The following is an 18,226-nucleotide window of genomic DNA, read 5'->3' on the forward strand; positions in this document are numbered from 1 at the left end:
GTGCCGGCGCTACAGGCAGAGTAAAGATTAGCCTACTGAGCTGCGGCGCCGGCCAATGACTAGACATATTTCTAAAAATAATTTGGTTTCTCTAGGAGAATTGGGGTGGAGGAAGAAGGTGGGAGACAGGGAAAGAGTGGTCTGGGGAGAACAGCTGGGGAGTAAAAGGACCGCAGACAATTCTACCCCAAAATATAACTGGTATGCTATTTTGAAAGCCCAAGCTGGAAGAGGCTTTACTCTGACGCTCTCTTAATCTGCTGTGTTAAAATCAGATCTGCGAAAGCCAACATGAGAATCAGCCCACTACTACTTACTTGTTCTAGTACAGAACAGTTTAGAATACTGAGTTAAAGAAACCTTAACAGCTACAGAACTCTGCCTTTTGGCCGGCGCCACAGCTCAACAGGCTAATCCTCCACCTTGCGGCGCCAGCACACCGGGTTCTAGTCCCAGGAAGGGCGCGGGCAGGGCGCCGGCTTCTGTTCCCGGTTGCCCCTCTTCCAGGACAGCTCTCTGCTGTGGCCCGGGAAGGCCGTGGAGGATGGCCCAAGTGCTTGGACCCTGCACCCCAGGGGAGCCCAGAAAAACGTTGGATTAGCATGATGTACTGGCCACAGCAACCATTGAACCAACGGCAAACAAGAGCTTTCTCTTCCTCACACAAACACACACATCTATCTTTCAACATGAGAATAATTAGCTCTGCAAAAAGCAAAGCCTCAAAAAATTGATTAATGACTCAAATTGTTCCTCTCCACGGAAATCTTTAGTAAAAGGCGAAAGATTTATACGGCCTGAAGAGAAACCAGAGTATACCCAATTGCTTTGGCATCCACAGTCCTAAAGAGAGATTCCACTTAATACACTTACGGTTGTGAAACGCCTGCGTGGGTACGCGCGACCTGCGTGTAGTTTATTTGTACAAACATTTCTAACAGTTCCATGCCCCACTCTAGTCGGGGGGCACCTCGGGAGGATGGAAATCAAAGCTTCGGGAATCTGTTTTTCCGTGGTGCAGCCTGGGTATGCAAATCAAGGCGGTCGGGGCCGCGGGAGGGGCGGGGCTGCGGGGACACCTGAGTCTCTGCTCTCCTTTCCCCGGGCCGCGCCCCGCCTGCCTTGAAAGGTGCGGGGGGGTGTGGCGTTCCCTTCCGGGGCAGAGATTCTTAAGTGTCAACCCCGATTGTTAGGGTTCAGTCCTGCTGTTCCTGACCTGCAGGGCGCTCCCCGCCTAGGGAGACGGCCAAGCACGGACCCTCGGGGGCAGTGGGAGACCGAATAGGAGGCACAGCACACCCCTCCGGGAGGAGGCAGCACCAGTTCAACTCCAAGGACTATTCGGGGAGAGGCCAAGGGGGCAGAGGGCTCGTCCGGTGCGGAATTACGCAGAAGACAGTGCAGAGGGGAGACTGGGTGTGGCAATGTGGGCGGGTTTAGGAGGGCGGAGTCTGGTGCCCTCTCCTGAGGATCCTGGGGGGTCGGAGGAACTCGATCCAGGCGGGCCTGAACAGAACTTGGGGTTTGATCTTGCCAGTGAAGGGGAGCCGCAGCAGGGTGCTGAGGTCAGCAGCTGAGTAGCGCGAGGGGCCACACAGGGTGGGGTGCCTTGCAAGCACTCGGAGCACCCAAAGCCTACAATCCCCACCCCCCTTTTAAAAAAAGATTTATTTATTTGATAGAGTTACAGTGAGAGGTGGAGAGAGAGTCTTCCATCCGCTGGTTCACTCTCCAATTGGCCGCAAAGGCCGGAGCTGCGCTGATCTGAAGCCAGGAGCCAGGAGCTTCTTCCCCAAAGACTTGGGCCATCTTCTACTGCTTTCCCAGGCCATAGCAGAGAGCTGGATCGGAAATGGAGCAGCTGGGTCTTGAACCGGTGCCCATATGGGATGCCAGTGCTTCAACCCACTGTGCCACCTACAATTCCCTTTAGCAGCTGCCACTCCAGGACCACAGACCACACTCCCCACCCCCGTTTCCGGATTGTTCCCTAAGCAACCAGAGCAGAAACTTTCTTCATCTGTACCAATTTAAAAAACCAAAAAACAAAAACAGAAAGCACCCTTGAGGTGGTAGGTCATTTCTTGCATAAATTATTTCATTTACAACCCTGAAAGGAAAAAAATAAAACACCCTCCAAAAGAGGCCCCAGTCATCCCATTTCACAGATGACAACACCGTGGCTCAGTGAGGTGAGGCTGGGCAGTCCACGGCGCATGAGCTGATCTCTTGCACTCTTCTGGCTTCTGTTCCACTACAAAGCTCTGTAGTGACCCAAGCTCTCCTGGACCCAAATGCAGCCTCCACTCCCATGGGCGTGCTAGATGCACCCCTGTACCAGCTTCTAAACCAACTGCCCTTTTCTTCTAAGGCTTTCCAGGTATTTAGTACTGGTTCAAGTGTAGAAAGCGGTTTGCTTTTTGTTTTGGCTAACTTTTGGTCAGAATACCGTTTTCTGGCCTTTGTGTGGGTGGGCTGGGTTGTGAGAAGGCAGTGCTGTAGGGTAGGATCATTCTTAGTGTGTGCCCTGGAGTAGGTGACTGGAACCCAGGGTGTGGGTGTATCAACCCAGAAACAGCAGAGAAAGGACAATAAAAGGGCCCCCAGCCCACTGGGTTGGGCTCTGAACCCCGTGCTGGGCTGAGGCTGGACTCTTCCAGGCCACTGTACAATGGGCTTAAACCCAGTGTCCCCACTGGGTGCTGACACCCCCATTTCTGGACACCTCCCCCATCAGGTCCACACACGCCACCCAGGGTTGGGCTGACAGCTGACTTGTGGAGGCCGATGCCTTGGAGTTTGCTCTGGGCCATGGCTGCTTTCCCTTGGTTGCACGAACTTCCTGAAATCTCTCCCCACCAGACGGGGCTGCCCCCATCAACTGACTACCTTTCCCATCTGCTTTCACTTCCTCTTCCACCTGTCGAGGCTCTGCCCTTGTGCCCCTGCCCCCGGACCGATGAAGCAGGAAGGTGGCAGGGGGTCTGCAGAGGTGGGCAGGGCTGGAGAACGATGGCTGTGAAAGTCACACAGGGTTTGACAACAGACTCACCTGTGCCATTTTGTATCTTGAGGACTTGGAGTCTGGATCTTGACGTCATGACAAATATTCAGAATATGGGCTTTCCCACCCGGAACTACAAAAGCCCCAGGACCTCGGGCCCTGGCCACCCATAAGCCACCTCCAAAATCTAATCTTTGCTTGCAAACTCCTAACTCTGTGCAAAAGCAAGGCAACAAAGTCACCTGAGATGAGGTCTCATAGAATATATTTCACTCTTTTAAAAATAAAACTTTCAGCAGAGCTACCATCTATAGATATTACAAAAATAAACATCTTTATAAATAATTTAAGTGGAAGAAGCGGGCAGGGATAGAGAGCCTACCCGGGAGTCGCCGAGCAGTGGGAGGCCAAGACTGGCCAAGGGTGGAAAGGACCCCTCCCTCCGGCTCGCTCTGCTGGGAGGGCAGCAGTGTGCAGGGGTGGGAGGGCACAGGACCGCCCTGCAGCCTGAAGCGCCGGCTTTCACCCTGGCTTTCATCCCGACCCAGCAGACCGGCACACAGGCTGCTCCCAGTTCAGGGGCGGGTGCTGTGTAGGGATATCAGGGAGGTGTGTGATGGCCGGTTGGAGCGATGCAGACAGCAGCAGCAGGGCCCTCCAGGGGTCAGCCTGCGTCCAGTACCCCACACAGCGCTTCCTGGTGGCTTCCCGTGGCCCAAGCAGGGTCTCCTCATCTCAGCCTCTCCTTCACTCAGTGGCCAGACAAGGTCCTCTAGAATTGGGGCTGCCAGGCCCGCTGGCAGCTGGGGTGGTAGCAGGGGACCAAGTGGGCTCGTCAGAGGCGGCGTGGATATAGGCACCAGGCAATGGAGGTGGGTGGAGGGCCACGGTCATGGAGGTAGTCACTCTGGCGAAGCTCTGGGGCAGGGTGGGGGATATCCCCCACCTGAGCCCGCCTTCTCGCGGAGCTGTGGGGCTCAGGGCCTCCGGGCTCTCCTTGTACATCTGCACCACCTAAGGGGAGACACCCACCCCAGTGAGCCCAGGGGCTGCTGTGCTACAGAGCCCCCTCGCACGTTCCCTTTGATCGCCATGACTGTGGGGAAGCTGGGCTCACTGCTGGTCTCCAGCAGGATCTGAGAGCTGATGCCAGCAGGTGCAGACACTGCACTTTGCTCTGGGTCCTAGAAGGCTCAGGTGGATCCCATGAAGAAGCCAGGAGGCAGAGGGGTGGGAGCTTGGTGTCTGGGGGAAGGAGGCGGCTGGCGGCCCTGCTGTGGTTAGGGGAGCTGAGCCCCGACTGTAGGCCACTGAGGGCATTTTGTCCTGGCTCTGGGGGAGGGGAGGGTATGTTCACCTCTGGGGGTGGGCCCAGGATGGACAGCAGTACAGGCAGCAGCACAAGTCCATGCAGGAGGCCCAGGAGCGTGAGCACTGTCAGCACCACGAAGAAGTACCTGGTGTGTGGGGGAGTGGAAGTCAGCTGGGGCCGTTCCTGAAGCCAGTGGGGACAGGCCCTGTCTCGGTGCCCCGAGCCCTCCCCTACCTTATGATGAAGTCGAAATTGGAACCAGCAAGCATGAGGAGACCCAGCAGTGTGGAGACAGCTCCATCGGTCACGGGGGCAAATGTGTGCTCCAGGGCACGGGCAGCCCGCAGGTTCCGGCTTCCCTGGGCTGTCAGGAAGCCCTGAGGGAACAGAGTGGTTCTGGAACGCCTACTCTGCCAATCACAGCCAGCTCGTCCATGTCCCCAGGGCTTACCCCTGCATGGTCCATGCAAGGCCAGGTGAAATGATTCATGGGAATGGTGCAGGAGGCATGCATGAGTCCATTAGGTAATGCTGTACCCATGTGTCCTGTGAGCTTAGCCCCAGAGACGTCCAGAATGTGGCAGGTGCACGGCAGCCCGGCACCTGTTTCTGTAAGTAAAGTCTTGCTGACACCCACTAGCGTTTTGTCTGTGGCTGAGTTCACCCCACGAGGGTGGAGCTGCAGGAGGGACTGTAGCGCTCAAGTCTAGAACGCTTCCTACCGGCCGTTTCCTGCAAACGTCGGATGCCACGACGCTAGGGGTCCATTTCGAAAGATTTCCGATTCTTTGCGCTTTTCTGCATGTGAGCCCTTTTTGCTGAGGGGTGTATCTATTGCTCTTAGAATCATTAAGAGGGCTCTCTGAGGGTGAGGGGGCGCTGGGAGGGGGTCCAGCCAGGTGTGTGTGGCCGCTGGCAGCTGGTCTGCTCACCCCCTTCCTCTGCCAGAGAACGCACAGCTCTGGGAGAGGCCGGGCCCCTCTCAGTTCTAGCGTCTTGGTCTTTGTAGTCTCTCTTGTGAGCCCATGCTGGCATCAGCTACCATCGCATTTTTCTGATCTCCTTTAGAGCAATCTCATTCAAAAGCCTTAATGGTTCCACTTTCTCACCTTCCTTTCTGTCCTAAGCCACTCCACAGAGCCCTTGGCTCCCTCCTCTCTGCTGCAATGGCTGCTTATTTACCTGTCTGCATGTTTATCGTCCGTTTCTACCCCCTAGAGTAGAAGCTCCTTGGAGGCAAAGACTGCATTGCTATCATAGCCCCGGTTCTTAAACAGTACCGAACTCCCAGAGGTGCCTGAACGACACTTATTGAAGACCGAGTCACCTGAGCCGTTCCTCCCTGGTGCCTGCGCTCACCAGAGCCACGTGGACTGTGAACTCGACACCAATGCCTACGGAAGCCACGAGGATCACCACGGGGATGGCGCTCAGCTTGATGCCCAGGAAGCCCATGATACCAAAGAGCTCCATCGTCATCATCGCCAGGACCAGCACCTGCGGAGGGCAGGACTCACCCAGGGCTCCCAGCAGGATGATGGGCTGGGCGAGGCGGGGGTGCTGCTGGGTCCCTCCAACCCCTCCCCTGCAGTACTCACGATGAGGCCAGCTGTCCAGGGGTTAAGCAGCAGCAGGGCACAGACAAGGAAGGTGCACACCAGCAGGATGCAAACAGCCAGCAGGAAGCAGCGTCGCAGGCCCAGATATTGCTCCCAGAAGAGGAAGGGGGAGCCGCTGGGGTAGGCGCGCACCCCGGCCCGGCCTGCCTCTGCGCACGCTGCCCGGGCCCCCTCGATGGCCTCCACAAAGTCTGCGGTCTTCCGGAGGCCGCGCAGCAGGAAGGGGAACTGGGCAAACTCCAGTGGCTGGGCCGCAGGGACTGTGGAGGGGAGAGCAGGGATGGGGCGGGGTAAGCAGAGGGAACATGGGCAGGGCTGGGGGGTCGGGCAGGGCCTGGGTGGCTGGAGCCAAAGCTCTCGCCAAGCTCCCCCTAGAACTCACTGCGCAGGTTCTCCCCGGTGGTGTCATATTTATCATGCAGCCATTCGGGAGGTGGGGGGTAGAAGTTGGCCTGGGAGGCTGCCAGCCCCAGGGGGTCACTGCTCACCCACACGGTTAGCCCCACGTAGAATAGTTCAGGTGGGATGAGGCCCTCCTTGTCCACCAGCTTCCTTGTGGTCAGCTGCAGAGGCAGAGGGGGATGAAGGCCTGGGTCCACGAGGCTTAGAGTCCCTCTGCGCTCGTAGCCCATCCAGTCCCCTCTCCTAACCTGGCTGAAATCCAGAGGCTCCTGGGCATCCCCAGTCTGGATGAGCAGCTTGTAGGCCAGCGCCCCATCCTCAGAGCCATTGCGGTATGAGTGGCGGGTAATGCGCCCGGAAGCCCAGTCCTGGTCAAATGCAGCCTGGATTCCTGGGGGAGAGCAGGAGAGGGCACGGTGAGCCTGGGGCCCCAGGGGACTTCTCCCTGGACTCCCTCCTCCCCCACTGGTCTCCTGGCCTCTCACCCTGTAGCCAGTTGCGGTAATAGTGCAGCCAGGTACGAGGCGCCTGGGGGGCAGGTGGGGGCAGCACAGCCTTGAGGGAACTGAAGCGCTGGTGCAGGTCAAAGAGCGCGCGTTGGGAGTGGGCGTAGTCAAAGCCGCCCTGGGTCACCAGAGCCACCTCGTACAAGGAGAAGTACCTGAGCTGGGCGCTCAGGAAGGCATGCTCCTTGGTGCCCCGAGGCACCACATCCGTCAGGGCCAGCCCGTCCTGCACCAAGGTGGCTCCGTAGAGGCTCAGGCCCAGAAGAGCCCCAAAGAGCACCAGAACTGCGGCCTGCAGGAAAGGGCGACTAAGTGGGAGGCCCGGGCTGCTCCAGCTCCCGGCTGGGGGGCTGGGCCCTCTCCCTCCCTGGGGCCCAGAGACACGGAGCCTCTGCTCTGCCCCATCCAGTCTCACCTTAGCACGTGACTGCAGCAGTAGGGGTGCAAACTGATAGCGGGCGAAATGGGCAAGATTCCAGCGAACACAGGGCAGGGACTTGTGTGCCGGCTTCTGCCTCGTGCCCTCATCCTGGCCTAGAAGGTCCCGCGTGGATCCTCCAGGGCTGAAGAGCTCAGAGCCCAGTGGGTCAGAAGAGGGGGGCACCAGGTGGGCTTGAGGAGGTAGGATGGTGACTACATGCTGGCTGCTGGCTTCACAGTGGGTAAAGGCTTGAACCGTGGTGGTCAGGTGGGCAACGCCCACCGGTACTGTCCTGTCCCCCAGCTCCTGGGGCAGAATCTGAATCACCCGAGCAGAGCAGGGGCTGGAAGAGGCGGAGAGAATGGGTGACAGGTGGATGCCTTGAATGCTGGCGAGGGCACAGGCTGGGGTGGGGTCGGGGCAGTACCTAGAGAAGCAGCAGAGGACGTCAAGGCGCTGGCAGTGGCGCCGGCGCAGGTCCAGGCTGAGGATGGCTGGGAAGACAAGCATCACGGCTGCAAAGTTGCAGCCAACCACTATGGCTGCCTGGGGGGCGGACAGGAGGGGCACAATGGCTGGGTGAAGCACGCCCCCTGCTGGACGCCCACCCCGAGCCTGCCCACGCATGAGGCCTCACCTGCAGGGAGAAGGCCCTCAGCGCGGGGATGGGAACCAGGGCGGCCATGAAGAAGGCGACCATGTTGTTGATGGACGTGAGGGCGACACTGGTGCCTGTGCGCTGCAGACACTCACCTGTGCGCTCCTGCCAGGACACAGCAGGGACACGCCCTCAGAACACAGGGGAGGGGGGCCCTGGGTCTTCAAGGCAGGGTGAAGGGGAGGCTCAGGGACCAGGGATGGCTGAGGTGGGGCAAGAACACAGCAGCTGGCACATGCTGAGTAGCTCGTATGTGTCATGGGCCGATCCGAACACCCAGCGTGAAGGATCGCACTGATCCCCACGGGATGCAGGCACTGTTGTTTCCGTCTTTACGGATGGGGAAACAGGCACAGAGATTTTTTTTTCTTTAATTAACAGCCCAAGATCTTTTGAACCAAGAGGTTCTTAGCCACTATGGCTGAACTGCTGCAGAGGAGGTCAGGCTGGAAGGGCCTCACCTGGAGAGGGGTGCCAGGCGGAGCCTCTGTGAAGGCGTGCGCCAGCAGGAATATGTCATCCACGCCGATGCCCAGCGCCAAGAAGGGCAGCACCTGGAGGGGCAGAGGGGTGGGCAGCTGGGGGTGCTGTGCAGCCGGCCATGCCCCCCAAGTCTGCTCCGCAGCCCTCGTGTACCTGGGTAGTGGCAGCATTGAAGGAGATGCCGAGCAGGGCGCACAGCCCGAGACCTGAGGCCACGGCCAGGGCCACCAGCAGCACCCCGGCAAGGCCCACAGCACCCTGGGACTGGGCACAGTCCCACCGTAGCATTGTCACGCAGGCATAGGCCAGCTGTGGGGAGAGAGGACGTGGTCTTAGCCAGGGGCTCCCAGGGCAGGCACTGGGGTGCGGGGAGCAAGGAGCCGGAGGCGGGCCCCACCATGAGCAGATAGCCTCCCAGCACGCGCGCGGCGCTGACTTCCGAGAACGCTCGCAGCATGTCGTCCAGGGTGGTGGAGGAGAAGGCGTGGATCTGCTGGGAGGCGTTCTCGGGCAGGGCCTCCTGGGCCAGCTGGAGAAAGAGGGTGCACGTGAGGGGATGGGAGGCGGCAGCGGCCCCTGGGCAGCCCTCGCTGGGCCTGGCCGACCTGCACAAAGCGCCGCTGCCAGGCCTGCAGCACCGTGCCGGCCTGCTCCTCGCTCCAGCCGATGTCATGTGTCTGGTAGTCGCCCCGGAAGTGTTCGTACAGCTGGCGGGGGCTCATCAGCAGGAAGGTGCTCTGCAGGGCCTCTGCCCTGGTCCGGGTAGCAGGAGAATGACAGGTTGGGGCTGGCCCGGAGCACCCAGGAGGGGGCGTGCAGGGGGATTTTGCCGGAGTCCCAGGCGCAGGGTCCCCTGGCCACCTCCCAGGGGAGGCCCTACCTCAGCAGCTGCCCTTGGGGGTCTCTGGTCGTGCCTCCCAGCAGCAATTCCTCCTGCCAGTGCATGAATTTGTGGGAGAAGCCGTGGCAGCCCCCGCTCAGCTCCTGAGCCACGTTAGGAGCCTGCAGAGGGGCAGGGGAAGGCTTCAATACTCAGTGCCCTGGCTTTGTAAATTTACATTTATTAATTGAGAATGAATCTTGATGTGAATGGAATGCGAGAGGGAGCGGGAGCGGGAGATGGGAGGGTTGCGGGTGGGAGGGAAGTTATGGGGGAGAAAAAGCCACTGTAATCCATAAGCTGTACTTTGGAAATTTATATTTATTAAATAAAAGTTAAAAAAATAATAAGAATATTCAGTGCCCTGGGCTTGTCCCCCTCGGGGACCATGCCTGCCCCAGAGCTCAGGAGCCCTCAAGGGTAGAGTTGTGCTCTCCAGTCTCTTGCCTAGGAAGAGTGAGCGGCCAGTGTCCTGGGGACAGGAGGCCACAAGAGGGCGCACAGGCCTGGAACCAGGCTGCAAGGAGGAGCTGGCACAACTCCGGTGGGTTTTGGGCCAATGACATTCCCAGGGCCGCACAGAAACATGGGAAACCAGGTATGACAGTCTTTTTTTTTTTTTTTTTGACAGGCAGAGTGGACAGTGAGAGAGAGAGAGACAGAGACAGGTTTTCCTTTGCCGTTGGTTCACCCTCCAAAGGCTGCCGTGGTCGGCGCACCACGCTGATCTGAAGCTTGGAGCCAGGTGCTTCTCCTGGTCTCCCATGGGGTGCAGGGCCCAAGCACTTGGGCCATCCTCCACTGCACTCCCGGGCCACAGCAGAGAGCTGGCCTGGAAGAGGGGCAACCGGGACAGAATCCGGTGCCCTGACAGGGACTAGAACCTGGGGTGCCAGCGCCGCTAGGCGGAGGATTAGCCTGTTGAGCCACGGCGCCGGCCCAGGTATGGCAGTCTTGCTCAGCTATTTTGTCCTTAGTTCCCCTGACCAAGTCCATTTGGATAAAGTTCAGCTTTGACTGGGCTCAGCAAAGGAAAAAGGGAATGACACACACTGGGAGGGTTTATTAGGAGACCTGAAGGTGAACGGAACCTCCAGGGGACTAGCAATGTCCAGGAAATGGGGAGCAGAGGACAGAGCACAACCAGCCCTCTCAGAGCAGAGGACGTTACCACGAGGGCGAGGGAGGAAAACACTTTCCACAGCAGACCTGGATGGGACCCACCTGCTTGCTGTGATGGTTGGGCGCACTGGGTGGGCAGTGGAGGTCGTCCGGGTGCAGACAGGGCCGCCCCACGTAGGCCTGGCCCACTTGTGCCTTGTCTAGCAGCTCCCGGAAGCCCTCAAGGGAGGCGAAGGGGCCCAGTTCCTCCAGCAGCTGCTCAGGATCCAGGTTGGTCCACTGGATGTCAGGACGGCCCCTGGGGGAGAGCCCAGGGTCGGTGACGGCCCAGGATCGATATCCACCACCCAAACTGCAGCTGTGGAGCCCACGCCACGGCCCAGCCTGCCCTCCTCAGAGCTGCCAGGCGGCATCAGCCCACCAGGCTGCGGCAGTGAGCTGTGGCTGGATGCAGGGGCCGAGGTGGACATCAGGTCAGACACACCCACCATAGGGGAGGACCCAGCAAGCCCCCCGAGTTCCGGGCTGTCTACCCTGCTTCTGATATACAACCTGGGGGGCCCTGCCTGCCATAGGTTTTCTTTCTGGCCAGGGTAACAGCTTACCTGATACCTAACTAATCCCCTCTCCCCTGCCCAATAAAGTCTCTTTCTGGGGATCCTTCCTGCTCAGATCTTACACATCTTCGTGTTTGTTTTGTCTAAGTAAGACAGGTCTTCCTCTCTTTCAGAGTTGAGAAGGGGGAGCTGAGAGGGCCTTGGGGCTGCCCAGGTTCTGACAGCTGCCAGGGAGGTAATTAGGACTGGGGGGTTTCCATCACCCTCCTTCCTGTACCCCTCCCTCCTGCGGGGGAACCCCTTGGGGAGGGGAAGCGGGTTCCAGGACAGCTGTGGCAGCACTCACGGCAAGTAGGCAGAGCCGCCCTGGAGTTTGGCTCCCTCCCAGAAGCAGTCGAGGGGCGTCAGGATCACGCAGGGGAACAGCTTCTCGATCATCTGCCGGAGACCCCCGGGCCACGTCAGTCCTGTCCTTGGGCTCCCTTCCCCACAAGCTTCGTGGGACGCCCCTGCGATCCCCCGTGATTTTCAGCCCCCTGGAGTCCCTCCAAGCCCTCCCAGCGCAGCCTCCGAGACTCACCCGCTCAATCATGCCATTTTCGATGAGAGGAACTCCTGACTTGTAGCAGATTTTGTTCAGATCCCACGACCTGCAACAGCCAGGGCACAGGAGATCAGCAGAAGAGAACGGCCACAGCGCGCCTCGCTGCCAGCCACGCGGGGACTCGGCCACACTCACTTTCCGTAGAGTGATACTTGCACTTTGCTGGCAGTGAGGGCTGCCTGGAGGTGGAGGCTGAGCGCCTCAGGCGTGAGGATGCTCTCCCCTTCCTGGCGGGCGGTCTGTATCAACATCTGGGAGGTGTAAGCGGCCTCCTCTCCCAGCTTCTCTTTGGTGTAATGCAGCTCCTGGCTCACCCGGCTGCCTACTGCCAGAGCAAAGAGAGAAAGCTGGGGGGAGAGGGCCCAGGGGGCTCAGAGCTTTGGGGGCGGTGCGATCCTAAGCCCCGAGGCCTCCACACGGGAGGAGGCTGACTCCCCAGCCTCTTGCCCCTCTTCTCAGCATCTGCAGCTCCGCCAGGGACACAGAGAAGCTTCAACTGCATGGCTGCATGGATTGCTTATTTATTTACTTATTTATCTGAGAGGCGCAGAGAGAGAGAGAGAGAGCGCACTCCATTTGCTCTCTCATTTGGGTTTACTCCCCAAATGCCCACACCAGCTGGGGACTGGGCCAGGCTGAAGCTGGGAGCTGGGATGCACGTGGGTGGCAGGGATCCAGTCACTTGAGCCAGGCACTGAACCCAGGCACTCCAGTACGAGATGTGAATGGCTTAAGCACTAGGCCGAATGCCTGCCCTGTATGAGTTCCGTGAGTGGTCTTGAGTTTAATCGTGACCCAGGTTGGCCAAGTTTGGGATAAATACTTAAAAATGAGAGTCAGCGTGAGGTGAGCCTGGGCTAGGACTCTGGGGCAGCTGCTAGGAGCGTGCACACGGGCCCTGTGCTCGGGGGGAGGCAGGGAGGGCCCTCAGCGAAGCTGCCATGTCAAGAGGGTTTCTGACAAGCACAGGTCTAAGGCTTGGGTGCAATTTTAGCTCAGGGGGGCCTGGGCACCTTTCTGCACTGCTCTGGGAACAGGGCAGGAGTGGGAGGGCGGGTAATATGGCCCTGCGGTGGCCCAGGTGGGGAGGATCAGACTCTTTCATGATGCTTCCACTTTGGCCAGAAGGACCCAGAACCAGCTCCTGGATCCTGGCAGAGGTGAAAAAGAGTGGGCCAAGGGTCTACACCCCTCTCACCAGCTTCCCTATCGACCGGGGCTGCCCGTCTCCTTGACCTTAGCGTCCCTCAAATCCTGCATTATGCCTGCCCTGGGGTCATGCTCTAACCTGAGCCTGGGGGAGGTGGGATGTTAGGAGGGGATAGGACCCAGCTGTGGTTTGTGGAGGGTGAGGGCCAGAGCCAAATCCACCCTGGAGGCTTTGTGGACTTGGTCTGGTGTCAGGCCCAGTTCTGCTCCTGCCTGCTGGGGCCTCTTCCTTTCGGTCATGGGACTGAACGCACATGCACTGCTTCTCTGAGACTCCAGCCCCGCCCGGGACATCTTGCTCTCCATTCCTTTTTCAAATCCACATAATCTCCCCACTCAAGACAGCCCCAAACCCTGGCTGCCCCAACACAGATTTACCCTTCGCTCCCATCACCAACCCAAGTCCCACTCCTGGCCCTCGTCTCGGAAGCACAGCCATGCTGGTCCCCTTCCTTGTCCAATTCCGCCTTCCCGGACTCTGTCCTACTCCCCACTGCATTTCCAGGCTGTACTGCATGGCTGCTTTCCCCAGCCTAGGCCAGAGGCTGTCACATGTAAAGGGGATGGCAGAGGGGAAGGGGCACAGAAGGACAGAACCAGAGAGACCTGACGAGAGGGCAAGAGGAAGAAACAGACAACTTAAAGACAACATCAAAGGGCAGGCGCTGTGGTGTAGTGGGTAAAGCTGCCGCCTGCAATGCTGTATCCCATATGGGCACTGGTTCAAGTCTCGGCTGCTCCACTTCCGATCCAGCTCTCTGCAGTGGCCTGGGAAAGCAGTGGAAGGCGGCCCTAGCACTTGGGCCCCTGCACCCATGTGGGAGACCTGGAAGAAACTCTTGGCTCCTGGCCTCGGATTGGTGCAGCTCCGGCTGTTGTGGCCAATTGAGGTTTGAACCAGCGGATGGAAGACCTCTCTCTCTCTGTGTAACTCTGACTTTCAAATAAATAAATAAATCTTTAAAAAAAAAAAAAAAAAAAGAACATAGGTGAATGGGGAAGGACCAGGGAGAGGGGAGAGAGAATAGAGAGAATATAAAAATCAGCACATTTGTTAAGACTTTGAGCCTTTCTAAAAGGGAAAATATAGTTGGTTATCCAATAGGGAAGAAGTCCACCTTATAGGTAATTCTATAAATGCAAATTAAAATAACAACAAATTAGCAACTGTCATATTTGCAAAAAATCAAAAAAATTGATAGCTGGGCTATCACTCCTGGCCTACAGGAGTACATGCTAATCCACTATGGGAGTGTCATTTGGTGCACTATTTGGGGTCAAGCAATACTGCAATATGCATGCTCATAACCTTTGGTCCAGAAATTTCCCATGTCAAGGTCTGAAAGCTATTGTAGGGATTCATGGTAGGTTATGAGAAGAGGAGTGGCATGACCTGACATTTTTATCACCTAACAATGTATTCTGGAGCCAAGTTGTGAATAATGAGGGGAAGAGGCCAGGAAAAGGTGTGTTCTGTGCAGGGAACTGACAAAGGTTGGTGTCTCAGTGCTGCTAACAGTGAGCCAGAGAGGAGCCAGAGACAACGCTGCAGAAGTAAGAGTCCAATTTGCAGGGCCTAGAAGATATGCTATGGGGGCGGGCACTGTGGCACACTAGGTTGATCCTCTGCCTGCAGTGCCAGCATCCTATATGAGCACTGGTTCTGGTCTCAGCTGCTCCACTTTCGTTTGGGGAGTGAACCAGTGGATGAAATAACTTTTTCTCTGTCTCTCCCTCTCACTATGTAAATATACCTCTCAAATAAATACAAAAAATAAACTCTTTAAAAAAAAAGAAAATATGCTATGGAGCTTATGGTTGATCCTGGAGACTTACAGAATCTGGTGGGAATTGGTGGTAGGGCTCCAAGCAGATTTGTGCCATACCACAGGGGGCGTTGTGGTGCTATTGACAGGTCTGTCACCTCCTTCCCTTCCTAACAGGTCTCGGTATTGTTGGTCATTTTCTCAAAGGCCTTGTGGTTAAGGACAGCTGGCTATAGCACCCTGGCATCAGAGGGTGAAACTTGATTAGTCTAAGCCAATCCTTGAGATTCCATTGCCTTTGACAAGTGAAGGCGTTATGCAGAGGATGCTACACAATCCTGACCAAGAGCACAAACGGGAAGGGGGCTAGAGAGCTTCAGGTAGATTTTTCCTTGCTTTTTTTTTTTTTTTTTTTGACAGGCAGAGTGGATAGTGAGAGAGACAGAGAGAAAGGTCTTCCTTTTTGCCGTTGGTTCACCCCCCAATGGCCGCTGCGGTCGGCGCATCTTGCCGATCCCAAGCCAGGAGCCAAGCGCCTCTCCTGGTCTCCCATGCGGGTGCAGGGCCCAAGGACTTGGGCCATCCTCCACTGCCTTCCCGGGCCATAGTAGAGAGCTGGCCTGGAAGAGGGGCAACCAGGACAGAATCCGGTGCCCCGACCGGGACTAGAACCCGGTGTGCCGGCGCCACAAGGCGGAGGATTAGCCTATTAAGCTACGGCGCCGGCCTTTTCCTTGCTTTCTAAAGTGGTTGTTATTGGTGTCCTTGAGCTGCTGCTGAACTAACCCCCTGGGATTTCTCTACCACCAAGCTCCTTGTCACAGAGGCTAATAAATGAACGTCTCGCTTTCTTCTCCCCTCCTACCTGTGCTTCTTTCCTGTGGCTGGAAGCATGCTGAAGGGTACCATCAGGACTGTGTCTCCCCAACCGCAGCAGTGGGAAGGGGGATCTGTTAGGAAAGGTGCTAAGAAGGAAGAGTCTGGGAACCTGTTAGGTGACAAGAGGAGTGGAGGCTGACTCCCAAGGGTTTAGCCCTGGGTGTCAGAGTCTCTACCAATGGATACATGGCCACTTCCGACCTTCTAAACAGAAGGGCTGGCTGTTCCTTATCTTCAGGGACAGCTTCGGTTCCCTACTGTCTCAGTCAGTATTCTTGGAAGTACCAGCTGGACTACAGGTTGTGGTTTCTATTTTACAGAACAATCCACCCCTGAGCCTTCAGCTTTTGGTTGAAATGGTCACATTCCAGTTCTTACAAGGCAGATGGGGGAGGATCTGAACTCTGGCCCAGAACTCTGATAGCTTCTTCCCCTGCTTCCTGTATTAGCAAAATGCCAAAGGAACAGCGAACGAACGCCATTCAGCCCACCCCTGTCAGTCCTCACTGCTGTTACTACAAACAAGGCCTGGCTACAGAAGAGAAGACAAGGTCAAGGTCAGCTTTCACCTTACCCTCAGCCAATATAAGACAAAAGTAAAGGAACTGGTGACCACCCTCTTACAACACCTCCACCAAACAACAGCAGAAAATGAGTGGGGTCTGGCCTCTCCTGGCGTGCAGGAGAGGATGAGGAAACACAGAGGTTCAAGACGGGGAGAGGTGGGGAGTGGAGAAGGAGGAAGGGGAGGGAGCCTGCCTCTGTTGTGGCAGGAAATCCAAGAGTCATTTGGGACCACCCAGGCAGCAGTGGTGTGGGTGGGGATATGTCTATGTGCGAGTATGTACATGTGTGTTCTGAGGCTGGGGGTAGGCAGGCAGAAACATCTGCTCTGAACCCCAGGGCTGGCCTAGTGTGAATGTGTGAGTCTGTGGAGGGCTGGGGGTAGGGTGGAGATGGGGTGTGGGAGCCCAGTAGGCAGGCAGGCTCCAAGAAACATCTGCTCTGGATCCTAGGACTTGCCAGCATTTGAAATAACTCAAGGGTGTGAGACTCCAACCTGGGCCCTGCCTTTGGGTATGGGCCAGGGCTGGGGGAGGTCCAGAGGAGTCCACAATGCAAATTTCCCAGGGAAGAACTGGGCAGAGTCTGACTGACAAAGGGCTGTCATCTGAAACCAGGCCTCAGGAGGGCAGGGAATCGCGCTGGAATGGATAAGGAATTATCTAGAGCTTCCATTAGGCAGTGAGGTTGGAACCTGTCTAACGCTGGCTGTTGACTCAATGCAGATTCGGTGTTGCTTTTCCCCTAACTGGTTTATGGGGCCTGCGGTTCATGGGCCCTGACCCTGGAGGCCTGGCCAGACCACTGACTCACGTCCCCCAGCTTTCCCGACCTCACACTTCTGATTCCCAAGGCCTCGAGTGGTCTCTCTTCTCCCACACAACATAACCATATTCTACTTTGCTTTATATTATAGCTCTCCCAGCATGTATTTTTATTTGCCTTGCTACTAGAGGATGGGTCTGGTTTTATCTGCCTTTGTAAACCGACTAAATATTCCAAATCCTGTTGAACAGGACTCCACCATTGGCATACGCACACGGACGGTGCTTTGGCTGGCACTCTGGCTGGCATGTGCCCCTCCAGACCCAAGGTCAGGCCTACCAGGGCTCAGTATCCAGCTCACCACCCAAGCAGCTATGGAGAGTGTCCATGACTCACCTTCTACCCAGAGCTGTTCCAGGTCTGTCTCAATAATGGCCACGCGGAGACCCAGTGCCAGGGCCCCAAAGGCCAACAGTCCCAGGAAGAGCACTTTGCCACAGTGTCTCTGGATCCCGCAGCCCAGAGAGAAGAGCAGGCCCTGGAAGTAAGCCCGGAGCCAGAGAGGAGCCTTCAGGCTCCCAGCTAGGATCTGGGATAGAAAGAGACGGATCAGCCAGGTGTTACGGTAACAATGCACGAAATCTCCCCTTCTCTCCCTACACATGCCCTCTGCCAAGCACTTAGTGTCTTGACTTCTGTATGCAAGACAGGCAGCACCTACAGACACAGGCCCGAACCTGGAAGATTCAACTTCCTGCTGCCCACACCAACATACACCTGAGGAAGCCGTGAACCCCCTTTCTGAAAGTAGGCCACACACACACAGCTCTGTTGGCAGGTGGGCGCAGAGGTAACCCTACACACAATCCCTCCCACTGGCCAGATTTCAAGGAGAGGTAGACACACACGCGCGCGCACACACACACAGAGACAACTTGTGCGGCAGCACTAGCTCTCACCTGTCGTCAAGCAGACACTAAATGCAAGGCACATGGCAAGTTAAGGCACCTTGTAAGGGCCCTAGCGACACTCCCGGCCCCACTCTTCCTTCTTCCAGCTTCCCTCCTACTTACCTGGGGTGCTGCGGACCGAGCTGGGGGCGTGTAGCCAGGGGGCGGCGGTCGGGCCATGCTGGCGGGGACAGGGGGCGCGGGCGCCCCCAACCCGCGTTATCTGAGCGCTCCCATACGCTGGCCTTGCAGCGTACCGCCGGCCCCGCGTGGGGGCTGAATGGGACGGAAAGGGCGCCGGGTGGCTGCGGGCGAGCGCGCGGCGGCGGCGGCGACACGGAGGAGCGCACGGCGCTGCCGCGCCCTCCTGCTCGGTTCCGCGTGCGGGCAGAACGGCCGGCCCGCGGCGCTCAGCTTAGCTCGAGGAGCAGTGCCGGGGAGGCGGCGGGAGCCCCAGAAAAAGGGAGCGGGCCGGGGCACCGCCCTCCCATTGGCTGAGGGGCCCGCAAATTACCCGGAGCCGCG

General features: G+C 57.5%; 1 protein-coding gene and 1 non-coding gene across 2 annotated transcripts; both read right to left on the reverse strand.

Annotated features, from left to right (window-relative positions):
* Positions 1–701: 701 nt before the first annotated feature.
* Positions 702–817, reverse strand: LOC133761245 (U5 spliceosomal RNA). Its single transcript, XR_009866043.1, has one exon. It is a non-coding gene; the product is annotated as a U5 spliceosomal RNA (small nuclear RNA).
* Positions 818–3,362: 2,545 nt separating this feature from the next.
* PTCH2 (patched 2) lies at positions 3,363–17,881 on the reverse strand. The gene is made up of 22 exons (XM_062190073.1): positions 17,825–17,881; positions 17,148–17,340; positions 11,704–11,893; positions 11,545–11,614; positions 11,311–11,402; positions 10,510–10,705; positions 9,286–9,407; positions 9,011–9,158; positions 8,803–8,934; positions 8,559–8,714; positions 8,384–8,476; positions 7,902–8,027; positions 7,692–7,810; positions 7,259–7,607; positions 6,823–7,135; positions 6,586–6,728; positions 6,318–6,498; positions 5,915–6,195; positions 5,676–5,813; positions 4,551–4,693; positions 4,362–4,461; positions 3,363–4,018 (listed from the first exon to the last, which is right to left on the reverse strand). The coding sequence occupies exons 1-22, from the start codon at positions 17,879–17,881 to the stop codon at positions 3,752–3,754; spliced, it is 3,609 nt and encodes a 1,202-aa protein (XP_062046057.1). The 3' UTR covers positions 3,363–3,751.
* Positions 17,882–18,226: the final 345 nt, after the last annotated feature.

The sequence above is a fragment of the Lepus europaeus genome, chromosome 5 (genome assembly GCF_033115175.1).
Source record: "Lepus europaeus isolate LE1 chromosome 5, mLepTim1.pri, whole genome shotgun sequence".
Taxonomy (NCBI): Eukaryota; Metazoa; Chordata; class Mammalia; order Lagomorpha; family Leporidae; genus Lepus; species Lepus europaeus.